The sequence below is a fragment of the Apiospora marii genome (assembly GCF_038362585.1).
Source record: "Apiospora marii strain CBS 49790 chromosome Unknown utg000001l_segment0_segment0, whole genome shotgun sequence".
NCBI classification, from domain to species: Eukaryota; Fungi; Ascomycota; class Sordariomycetes; order Amphisphaeriales; family Apiosporaceae; genus Apiospora; species Apiospora marii.
Genome location: NW_027117372.1, coordinates 2,759,237 through 2,771,306, shown reverse-complemented (window position 1 = coordinate 2,771,306; position 12,070 = coordinate 2,759,237). Strand labels below are relative to the sequence as shown.

The 12,070-nt window shown below is 53.7% G+C and overlaps 3 protein-coding genes across 3 annotated transcripts; all 3 read left to right on the top strand.

The window, feature by feature from the left end:
• Nucleotides 1-3,986: 3,986 nt before the first annotated feature.
• On the top strand, nt 3,987-5,697 carry PG985_000912 (uncharacterized protein; the record flags this gene model as incomplete). The annotated part of the gene is made up of 3 exons (XM_066820681.1): nt 3,987-4,628; nt 4,686-4,832; nt 4,885-5,697. Coding segments are annotated over 3 exons (1,602 nt in total), but the record flags the coding sequence as incomplete, so codon positions are not given.
• Nucleotides 5,698-6,511: 814 nt separating this feature from the next.
• On the top strand, nt 6,512-8,093 carry PG985_000911 (SCA7- zinc-binding domain-containing protein; the record flags this gene model as incomplete). The annotated part of the gene is made up of 5 exons (XM_066820680.1): nt 6,512-6,539; nt 6,647-6,784; nt 6,846-7,367; nt 7,440-7,616; nt 7,699-8,093. The coding sequence occupies 5 exons, from the start codon at nt 6,512-6,514 to the stop codon at nt 8,091-8,093; spliced, it is 1,260 nt and encodes a 419-aa protein (XP_066691559.1).
• A 1,716-nt stretch (nt 8,094-9,809) lies between these two features.
• On the top strand, nt 9,810-11,750 carry PG985_000910 (mitochondrial carrier; the record flags this gene model as incomplete). Its single annotated transcript, XM_066820679.1, has 3 exons — nt 9,810-9,950; nt 10,294-10,421; nt 10,523-11,750. The coding sequence occupies 3 exons, from the start codon at nt 9,810-9,812 to the stop codon at nt 11,748-11,750; spliced, it is 1,497 nt and encodes a 498-aa protein (XP_066691558.1).
• Between the last annotated feature and the right edge of the window lie 320 nt (nt 11,751-12,070).

The window sequence follows — 12,070 nt, the reverse complement described above, 5'->3', positions numbered from 1 at the left end:
ATGCTGGTAACCTGGGTCGTGGTTAAGGTCGTGCGTGCCCATCCGCCCGCCCATGACTGATCGATGGATTTTCCCGAGCCCTGCATGGATTTTCAAACCCGGTGAATATTCCCAAACCGGAGAGTGCAACGACTTTTCTAGACACTGAGGCTGTGCCGTTCGAAGTGGTTCAATAATGCCCATGATATTGAAGGTGGATGGCTTTATCGACACTGGCATCGCCCAGACCCAGGCTGCCGGTCTTCTCCACACACTGTAACTCGGCGTTGCAACGTCGTGATGCGGCCCTACTGGAATCCAAACCTAGAATTTTGGAGGCCATTGAAGATCAACAGGTCTTCGATACCACTCCAGGAGGCCTATCAGTTTCAGATAGCACTCAAAGGCGTAGTTCCATTGGATCGGGGATTTGTTGGCGGGGGATTTCTGACTCGATACGTGGTATCAGGCCAAAAAAAGGGCGCTCCGCAACGTGTAGAAGAAATGGTGTTCACGATACGACTATACCCAATTCGGATTCGCTTTATAACAATTATTATATTTAAGCTTACCTAAATGCGGTTAGCTTTAAAGAATGCACTGAACGGGAACCGTGGGGAGCGCTTTAACTTACCCATCACACTTAGTATTCACGCCCCCCAAGCATGTACTATATACATACTTTGCAAATGTCGTGAAGTGCGGGGCGACCCGGTTCCTGGTATTATATGGTTCACCGTCTTGCGATGTGGATGGTGTACCAAAGAAGCTGAGTGATTGACAGCTGAAGAAGCCTGGGCGTAAACGTGTAACCCGGTTTTGACTGTTCACGTGTAACAGGTGAGGCCCCAAGGAGCAAGCATTGAGGGGTGGTGGTGAATGGATGAATTCCAGTAGCAGAAGTCTGTCCCTCCACAATCCGCCGCATGACGCATGACGAAGGCACATGTGCGCGCCTCCTTTTCTTTTCCTGGCGGCGTTATTTTGAACTGCGACAGTGCGATCTGGTCTTGCGTGCGAAAGAGTTCGGGGACTTTCCGCATCCCAATTCATTGGGCGAACTCGTCAATACCGATAATGAAGGGCCTTCGGGCTTCGGGGGCAGGCGGCAATCACATCATGCTGCTGCAGGGGTCGCGGCAATAACCCCTGGACCCCCGAAAATATCCAACGGCCGTGCGAAGCTAGCACCAATCATCATCATCATCATCATCATCATCATCATGGCTGACCAAGTCTGCAGTGAACTCACTAGGCCGATTAGAATGGACTGTAGACTAGATCCAAACGGAGTGCAGCTCTCTGCCGAATAGCATCGCAAGACCAGCTGGGGGATGTATATAGGCAGATGTTGAAGTGCCGCCAGTGCAATGGACGGAGGTTTCTCCTGTGCGAAGAATGGTTGCAACCCAAGTTTCGCGAATGATTGCGTGGGAGTCTCTGACATCTGTCAGACGGAAGACACGTCAAGGCCAAATTATGGGTGATTGATTGATTGATAATCCAGGCAGGGGACATGGATCGCCCCTGCGCAAGTAGGACTTGGTCGTGATAATTCTGTCCATGACCCCTCTCTGACTGCCATTGCCTACATACATGTAAGTATCCTTCGATGAGATTAGCCCGAGTTGAGGGCCGCGATTCTAAATGGCGAAGATACAAGTATGTAGCCTGCAATGACGAAGCAGTTTGTCAGTGGCAGTTGTGCGGTTTGGCTTGATAAAAGAGGAGAAGGATGGAATGCACGAACCAATAGTCAAAAATTGTTTAAATGTGATATCCGATAGCTTCAACTTGGACGTGCTTTCCTTGCGGCGGCCTGTCCTATCTTATGTACCCATGCTAATAGTACCTACTCAGCAGTTCACCGGTAGGGTAAACACCGAAACCAGTGTGCTGATTGCCAGATTGTCTATCCTTGGATACAGATTTTGACCCTCCTCTCGATCCCTATCGCTTCTTGGCTATGTAGGTATCAACCTGGCACCTTGTAAGTATACCTAGCGTGAAGGCATGTCTTTGACACTTAAACCACAAACATGCAGGCTGATGGACCGAGGGGCGGGGACACGCTTCGGCCTGTTCAACTGTCCGCTTTTACATCTGCTTTCGCTGCGAACTGCGTAGGTAGTACCTATGTAAGTAAGTGGTAGCATCGGGGTTAGCGGTAGACCACACTCCGTACCACCCGACCGACACATGGCATCTAGAATACTTCTACCTGAACGGCCTTCAGCTATAACTAATGGAAGTGATTGAATTGGCCTAGATATCCGGCTCGTTGCCACATGAGACCACAGCGCCAAGCTCGTCGGCCGTCACCTCAAGTTCTGGCAGTTGCTGTCTATCCACCCTTTCCAGAACCCAAGGGCTACAGTACTGGCAGGAGTTCTTCTGCCCTTCTGCTCCCCCGAAGAGTCCCATAATGGTTTCGGAATCTCCACCATCTTGGCTCCGCCCACCGATCAAAATGGCCAGCACATTTAATGGGGACCGTCTGTCCCCTACCTAACAGCCGCATTGACTGACATGTGTAGGTATGTACATGATCTCTGCCTGCCTACAGTTACGCGGCATCACAATACCATTCAATACCCCTGGTAGCCATATAATTACGCACTCGCATTCTGGTTCGGAGCGCGGCATCGTCATTCTTGTATCCTCCCGGTCCAAGAGAAGGAGGTCATTGTGGCACCTGCATGGACTGGGGTGCCTCGGCCGCCCTCACATACCACCACGCCTGCATGTACTTGTATTGGGTACTGGAGGCGCCTCCACCAATACTTCTGTGCACCCCGTCTATCCCGTTCTCTATTTTAGTGTCCACCTAGGCAGTTGTCCCCTGCCCGATCCACGAGCTCGAGATTTCTTATTTGATCGCAAGGGGTGGCGCCGCTGCCATTGACCATGAGAGCGAACTCTTTACCCTTGGAAATACAAGTATCTATCTGTGTCGATCCTGCAGCCACCCAACTGTTAAAGCCGTTGGCCGTTCGTTAGTCTGCTTGCTTGCATTTACGTTCGAATCCCGATTGCACCTAAAGAGCGAACCGCAGGTGTCCTTTTTTATATTCTATTTTCTTTGATTAGAAAAAGAGTCCCTCGTTTGTTCATTTGCGCCATCGCCTAAGCAACTGGTTTTGAGTTTTTCGGTTGGCCAACTATACCCCCCTTCCAGAAGAGCAAGTGAGAAGGGAAGACGCGTTTCTGGAGAGGCCTAGGCATAGGCACAGGAATATAACAAGAAAGCAGTCTTGCGATCCCGTCTAAAGTAAATTATATATCTACTTACTCTCGGCCAACCCATCGACGAACTGCTTTCCTCTTTCGATAAGCTTGACGTGTCCCAGTGGTGCCAGTGGAGAGGCTTCGGGCCTGCACAGCACAGGACTCACACTTCAGCAACATCCCATCCCTAAGCTTCATGCCTTACTTGGTATACTGTTCGTCTGATTACCCGTTGTTCGCAGCACGGTATACCCCCGTTCCCTTGCACCATGGTCTATTGCGGCAAAGCGTCTCAAGGGTATGACAAGATTCCCCTTCCACGTTGTCTTACCTCTGCGCCCGACTTGGACTAATCAAGAACACAATAGATGCCAGAGCTGTCGGACTAGACGCATTAAGGTATGCACTGCAGAGAAACAAGAACCAACCTCCCACGCCGGCCTTCAACTACCCGCTCCCTCCAGATCGGACTCTACCAATAAGCCTTGCATCTTGCATCGGCTCTCGGTTCGAGTGAACCTAGTAGAGTCCAAGGTCATTCCCTTGCTACTCCACTTCCCTTTCGAGCTCAGATGCAAAGGGTGAGCACACGAGCTTCCATCTTGCTGCACTTTGCTTTCCTACAAACAAGATGCCTCTTTTCCCACTGCAATTGGACGCAGGTCATGGGGCTCGGCTACCGAGGCATGTGGCATACAACATCAAATACACATACATACCCCGCCATTGGCAATCCTAGTGCGGGGAGCCAACTGACTGACACCCCTGTGAAAATGTAGTGCGACAAGGTCAAACCAGAATGCTCTCAATGCAGACGCGTCGCGAAGAAATGCCCCGGGTATCGAGACCAACTCTCTTTGATGTTCCGGGATGAGACTAGCAAAGTGGTCCAGAAATCTCACGCATCATGGGGAACTACGTCTTCGGATCAAGCCCACCAACCCTCGTCGGCAAGCTCGGCGGTGTCAGCCTATTCACCATGGTCCTCCTCATCTCCTTCGTCAACCTCGTCTAGCGAAGGCCATAGTCCTCCGTCCAGGAGGTCCTCGACAGCTGTTGCACTAAGTCGCAACACGCGAGCAAACTCGCCCAAGATGTACATGAGAATCGAGCCTACTATAGAGCAGAAGGGTTACCAGTTTTTCCTGGATCGTTACCTATTAGGCCAGCCGGATGCCCCACAGAACTCGGAGCAGCTGGCTGCTTATGCCAGCGGACCGGATGCCATGCAAAATGTCATGGTGGCCGTCGGCCTCGCAGGGCTCTCCAACACAAAAGGGGATCGGGCAATGAACAATCTGTCACGACAAAAGTATACCGACGCTTTGAGGCAGACTTCGCAGTTGATCGCCGCAAAACCATCACATCCGGGAGCGGTCATGTTTCCCGTACGGGCCGTGATAACACTCGCTTTATTTGAGGTTAGCTTTCTCGCAGGTGGTGAACCGACACGCTAGCCGAAAACTAACACCACGTAGATTGTCCAAGGTGGTGGCTCGAAGCTGTCGACCGGGACTGCCAACATTCATATACACGGCGCTATAGCTCTCCTTCGCGGCGTCTTGCCAATACGTACAGCACCCGCCGGCGGGGTACGGGGCATCCTGCAGCTTATGTTTTCTCTTGTAGGTGTCCCCATAAAGGGGAGACGGACCGCCGGTGCTGACTTTTCACTAGTTCATCCCATCACAACTCACCGAGACTCCTTTGCCTGCCGTCTTCTTCGAGGCCCTACAATTCTGCAAGCCGGCGCTGCCCGTAAAGGAGCAGTGCTGTTGCGATTTGGCTATTACGATAGCTCGTTTCCTTCGCGTGGTCTCTACCTTGAAAACGCTCAAGCTTACGGATGGGGATATCGTGACAGAGGGCATCTTTCAGCAACTGCACGAGCTCGACGATATTTTTGAAGGTCTAGAGGTTAGTCTTCAAGAAGCATACCCCTTTTATGTCGAAGAGGGCGACTTTCCCCCGGCGGCGGTTTTCCAAGGGAAATACCATGCATATAGTGAGATCTGGGGCGCACGTCTATGGAATCATCTCCGCTGGGCTCGTATCCTCGTGGTACAGAAGCTCATTGACGTGAGCAACGAGTGCCCGATTTCCGGTGCTGTGATGTTGCCAAAGACACGGCGGGACCAATGTTTTAGTACTGCCGTCAGGATGGCGGAAGACACCATAACCAGCACACCATCTCATTGGCACCATCCCATGTTAGATCAAGCTTCAGCAAAGAAGTTTGCCGCAGGGGGCAAAGGAGGCTCGGGTGGCGTTGGTCTGCCGGCGCTCCTTTGGCATCTTAAGATCGCAGGGTGCGCTCCAGGGGTCCCACCAGAGTATTGGGATTGGACGTATAACCTCATCCAAGTCGTCTGGAAGAATATGGGTATGCATCACGCGCTTGCGCTGTCCGAAGTGATGGAAGGCCACAGAGCGGGTCTGGAACAACAGGCCATAGACCGGATCCTCAAGAAAGAAGACGAGGACTGGTGAAAGGCCACGAGGCGGCGAATTTCTTTGTCGATAAGCGTCTAAAGGGAGCGGATCAATTGTCGGGTTAGAGTCCGAGACTCGCTTGTATATTTGCATTTGTCCTGGGATTGTGGGTGGGTTGGAAACCGGAGGCCTGCAACATCTCGCAGCTATGGGACCGGTGTACGTTAGGAACATCATGACATATCGAATCAGTCTTAAAATTAAATACAGAATATGATGACACGGTCGTTCTGGTATAAGACAATTGGGAAGGTGCTTTCACATTACAGCGGCCGCGTACTACAGAACGTCCCTTTCTCTATCGGTTGAAAGCAGGATAATTTTGATTTTCTTTTACCGGAAACTGATAAAGCCGCTAGCTAACATATCGGCCTGGTCTTACAAGAAGATAACAGTAAGCACTGCGCCTCGGTATTATGAAAAAAAAAATCAATAAGTGGCAGGTGATTCATACCTCGACTACGGAATACCGTACCCCGGATTCGAGCTTTGATATCTTGATCCATCCATCTCGGAAGAGTTGACGGCCCCGCTAAAATACCGAACGCACGTGTGCTAGAGCCGATAAGCGTCTTATCTCAGGAACCTACTTTACCATACCTAATGGTTAGCTCCGGTCGCAACTCCCAATTCCCAGCCAAGGCTGCTGCGTGGGTAATACGGGTCAACGCGACAACCAACATCGCGAACACATTTCATCAAACCCTCATCCATCCGCGGCATCTCCCATCGCCAACCAACAATCGATCATAGCATCGGCTGCTGAATTGCCGATTAGCATTGGAACCGATTGTCGGGTTGTGGTGCGAAAATGCCTACCGCGTCGGAGGGGCGCAAAGGTACGTCGCATCCACACATTCGTCTTGCTGCCTGGTCGCAACGCAACTCACAACATTTGACGCTAAATCGCTCAACTGCTGACATGCCACATTTGCTTCATTGATAGGCCCCGACGACCAAGGAACCATCAACGTAGCTTCGAAGAAGATGTCCAAGGACAAGCCGAACGGCGCCGTCAAGCTTAGGAAACAACCGCCCAAGCAGACCAAGCCGGGGAATTGGAGAGACGGCAGCGTAGCCGATGGTAGGTGTTCTCCAGGAGGATTCGAAGTCTCCCTTGCCGACTTTTAACCCGGTGATTGCAGATGATAAGAAGAAGAAGCAGCGCAGCGAAAGCCCCTCGGTTGCTCTGGGAACTTCTTCCCCGAGCCCGCTGATCAACCCCCTCGACGACCACTCGCGCGAAACCTTTGACACCGGACGGCCCATGGAAGACCTCTTCCCTCTCCAGCAATGCAAACACTGCAAGAAGGGCATTATACGGAACGCTGCGAAGGAGCACATTGCGCAATGCCTAAAAATTAAGAAGGAGAAGGCGCAGCGTAAAAAGGAAGCCCGCGAGGCGCGCGAGCGAGCCAAGGAGGAAGCCCGGCAAGAAGAAGCACGGAAGAACGACGAAGACGGCGACACCAAGATGAACGACGACAGCGACGATGACGAAGACGGTTCCCCCGAGAAGAAAGGCAAGGCCAACAAGAAGGTTGCCGGCAAGAAGGTCGACGGCGAGGCCAAGGGGAAGAAACGAAAGGCCGACGGGGACGCCGAGAAAGGGCCCAAGAACAAGAAGAAGAAGGAGGAGCCGAAACCCAAGGCTCCCAAGCCCAAAGGTACCCTTACTGGAACCCTACAGATGACCCTTCGCCCCCGGCCCCGTTAACCAGAGTTCTCTCGCGATCTAGGTCCCGTGGATGTCGAAAAACAATGCGGTGTTCTACTACCCAATGGTCAGCCCTGCGCTCGCTCTTTGACATGCAAAAGCCATAGTATGGGTGCAAAACGAGCGGTGGCGGGTAGATCACTCCCGTATGACATGCTACTGGCTGCATATCAGAAGAAGAACCAAGCCAAGCAGCAAAGTAAGTCTACAAAGTATTTCGTATTGCGACTATGCTACCATGAAGGGGCTGCAATGCCGGGGCAACTGCTAATTCCGAACAGAGGCCGCATTGGATGCCAATGCCCCGCTGGAAGACGACGACGAGGCGAATGCTGGCCCGGTGGACTCGGATGAAGAGACGGCTGCGGTCATGAACGCTCTTGCACGCTGGAATCCACAGCCTGTAATCCCTCCCCCGATATTCACCCCGATCAAGCGCACGTATCAGTTAGCCAGGCTTCACGAGCAGTTGCAAACGGCCACAAACGGCGGGCGAACCAACATTTTCAAAGTTGTCGGCTTTGGGGCACAGAAATTACCCGACAACCACCTGGACAACAACGTGGACATGGAGGATGCACCTGGCGAGCCAGATTTCCCCGTTGGAAGCGCACGCTCGTCTAGCTTCAGTATGCAAGCACCCTCGAGGCGCCCTTCCGTGGCCAGCCGCGCTTAGAGGGCTAACGTGGTCCCGGAGGTTTCTTCTCCCTGGAGCGAGGGTGTGCAGTATCTAGCGAACCAGACGAGCGTGGTTCAGGACGCCTATCTCCGAGCACCACCACCCCAGCTGGCTTATCGGGGGCAGCAAGGGGGCCTTCCCCCGCCACCACCCGCTCGGAGGGGCCCAAGATGACGGGCATTTGTGGGCCGGTTTCTTTTCTCAAACTTGTACAGAATAGGCACAGCATGGCGTATGGGTCGCACGGCGTTTACGGTATACCAGGGTTGGATGCCCATCGTTTGCGTATTCATTTTCTTTTTTCTCTGGGCATGTGGCCAAAAAAGGGCCATCATTGGTCGGCGTTGTTGCCAGGAAAAGGGGCAGCAAATCAGGCAGGGGTTTGCGATGATTTTCACGGACTGAATGATGGTATTGACTTAAGCGAGGTACGCTTATCCATCCAACTATCATGATACTGTTTGCCAAGAAACTTGATAGCGTTGAATAGATGCATCCTTGGGGAACCTGAACATGAATCATTCAGGCCAAGGCAAGCTTTGCGACAGTACTCGCTTTTCCCTTCCCTTGCCAACTGTGAAGATTGCCCTTTTCACGTTGTTCGACCGGAGTGGACAACTCACACGCCGTTGGCGCCTAAGATGCGAAATGTAGGCGAGCTGCATCGGATTGGCTCTCGTTTGCTTTGACGTGGTTCTCGGCAATCTATTGGAGCTCAGATCTGCCACGTCCTCATAGGCTGCTGGGTTACCAGCGAAACGATAGCGAACCCAATGTTTGAAGTAGAAATTGGGGGTGAATTGGCATGCAGCATCGAAGTAGTCGTCCAGATTAACATTGGACATAATGGCGGGGTACAAGGAGGAGCCTGGGAATGCGGCCATCAGCTCCAGCTATCAGCCCGGTTAGTAAGTTATGTAGTACTTACTTAGCACCAGCACCCGACGGTTGGTAATGACGTCGGTTTGCGCAACCCCTGTTGGGCCCTTGTTACCGAACCTCGGGTCAGACAACTATAGGCCCATCCATCTCAGTCCGTCCTAGACTTGCACCTACAGCCCAAGCGCAAACGCAGTGAAGCCTTCGTCATTCATCATCACCTTTTTTTTTCTTCGAGCCCAAAGGGTTTCATCGCTATTGCCCGTTGGAAGTCTCCAGAGGTTGCCTCTATTTTGGCTATTTTCATCTTGGCCGTCTAAGACGTGTACACGCAACGCAAGGAAGGCAAACCACTTGGACTGGGTGCCCTGCATAGGTACAATCTGACAAACCACTGGGCAGCGAAAGCTGGTCTACCTGATCATTGTTCAGGTCTGCACGACCATCCCCGGCTGGTTGCTGGTTGCTGGCTGTGGTTGGCCTTGGGCTTGTTTACGAGGGAACGGCCGGCCAGCTGGCACCATTGGCTGCCACGCCTTTTGTTTGCTCCCTTCCGGTACTGTCTGGGGAGGCCCTGCTGCAAGCCGCCTATCTACTACGGGTCGGCCTCATCCGCGACTAATACCATCTTGACTTACACCTACACTTTTGTGCCCAATACCCAACACTGCCTTAAATCCACTCCCCCTTCTGATTGCTGAACTGCTTCCTTTGACTGGCGTTTGGCATCCAGGTGACGACCTGTGTTTTAATCACTGTGTGCTCTCCCATGAGATTATAACCTCGAGAATACTTTGTTTCGCCGCCATCTAAACACCCTCTCTACCACCCATCATGCCAGCGACATCCACCAGGACAAACCTCCACGACATACTTCCCGCCCTACATCACGCCCTCTCCGGTGCCACGGGAACAGCTATCGCAACATGTACGACGTATCCACTCTCTCTAGTTCTTACGCGGTTACAAGCACAGGTGAGTACCAAGTAATATCGAGTTGGCCGAGTGCTGTCGGCCCTTGTTCAACGCTCCACCAAGACACGCCCGTTCCACCGCGTGGTGGTACTTCGTGGGCCTCGCTCTCACCGAAGCCACGTTCACAAAAGCCCCATAGCGTTACCCATTCGATGCACCAGATCGCATGCTACCATGCCCTCCATATTTCCCATCTTGATATCGTTGGTCCGCTGCCCCATCCAAACCGATATCCACCTACGTACTCCATCTACCCGCGTTCACCATCCCCAGACAGCCAGCCAGCCACTCTGTGCGTCTCAACGTGTGATCATGCCACTAACACCATGGGACAACGAACCAGCGTCAACTAGCTCGGGAAGGCGCTCTGTCCGCCGAAGAAAAGTACACAGGCATCGTCGAAGCTTTTTCTCGGATCTGTGCTGGTGCGGAGGACGGGGAGGCTGGCGAAGGGTGGAAAGCACTCTATACGTAAGTCCCTTTCTGACCACCCCTAACCCCTTACAGGATTGTTGTATAAAAATTGCAACGACGAAACGGAGGTATCACTAACCAGCCCGACCAACAACTAGTGGCCTGACACAGGACGTCACCAAATCTGTCTTGGACTCTTTCCTCTTCTTTTTGTTCTATGAGCTGTTCCGGTCCCGCCTGCGCGGACCGCAGAACACCCGCGGCAGCTCTAAGAGCCTCGGTGTCCTGTCGGAACTCGCCGTCGGCGTCGCGGCGGGTGCTTGCTCCCGGGCCCTCACGACCCCGATCGCCACCGTCGTGGCGCGGAAGCAGACGGCCGCCCTCGTGGAGGACCCCGACTCGGACGCTGCCTCGGTCGCCGACCTGGGCCTGCGGGACATCGCCGCCGCGATCCGCCGCGAGAAGGGGCTCGCGGGGCTCTGGTCGGGTTACTCGGCCAGCTTGGTGCTGACGCTCAACCCGAGCTTGACCTTCTTCCTCCAGGAGTTCCTTAAGCGCGCCCTCCTCTCGAGCGACCGTTGGGACGCACCCGGGTCCGGTCTGACGTTCCTGCTGGCCGCCGTCAGCAAGGCCGTCGCGAGCTCGGTCACGTACCCGTTCCAGATCGCCAAGTCGCGCTTGCAGGTCAGCACCGTGCCTCCTAGTGCTGCTGAACCGGAGGCGGCGTCCGAAGGGGACCCACCTACCGAGAACGGATCAGGAGGCGGGAGCGATGCCTCTCAAAATGTGGAGAAGGAAGTCGAGGCCAAGCTCAGCGCCGTGCGCGCCGTCCAGAAGCTGGCGCGCCGGAGCATCTTCGGCACGCTCGTCACCATTGCGCGCGAGGAGGGCGTCGCGGCGCTCTACGACGGCCTGCCCGGCGAGCTGCTCAAGGGCTTCTTTAGCCACGGGACCACCATGCTAGCCAAGGACGTCGTCCACAAGCTGCTGTTCAAGCTGTACCTCTTCGCCGCCGGTTTACTGCACGAGATGCGGCTGCAGCGGCAACGGAAGGGGGGAAAGGGGAGGGCGTCGTCGTCATCTTCGTTACCACAGCAGATTCTCCAGAGGACGGCGGCGGTGGCGGCGGCGCCGTTTGGAGGAGGAGGAGAGAAGAGGAGCTTGTATGATGATGATTTCGGTGGTGGCGGTGGTCCGGCGTCGGAGCAACTTCTTCCCGGTCTCTGCAGTTTCGGAACGACTTCTCCGAGATCTCCCGGGCCATCCGGATGGACCGGGAAACGCCGCGGCGGCCGTGGGGTTGGTTCCTCAGTGGCGGCGGCGGGGGAAGCAAGAGCTCGGATGCGGTTCTCGACGGCGACGCCGCGGGGTTCATTCTTAATATGACGGACCGTTCGCAGCGGAAGATACCGTAAGAAGGGTTGTTTGTCATGTCATTCTGTTGCATAGTTTTGGGCTTGGTCTAAAAAGGTGGTCCCAGTTCCCCTTGCAAGGAAAAGCTCTGTCTTGTTTTCTTTTCATTTGCTGTACTACTTCTCGTTGTCTTGGGACTTGGATGGAGTGGGTGGATTCTAATGAGGGAGTCCTGGGTTTCCTTATCGGGCTGTACACATGTAATATCTTGTATTACCTACTGTAACCTAGCTGCATTACAGGCGGTGTCTTGCCTGGGAGCATTTTCCTCGTTTTATTGTTTGCTGGAGCAC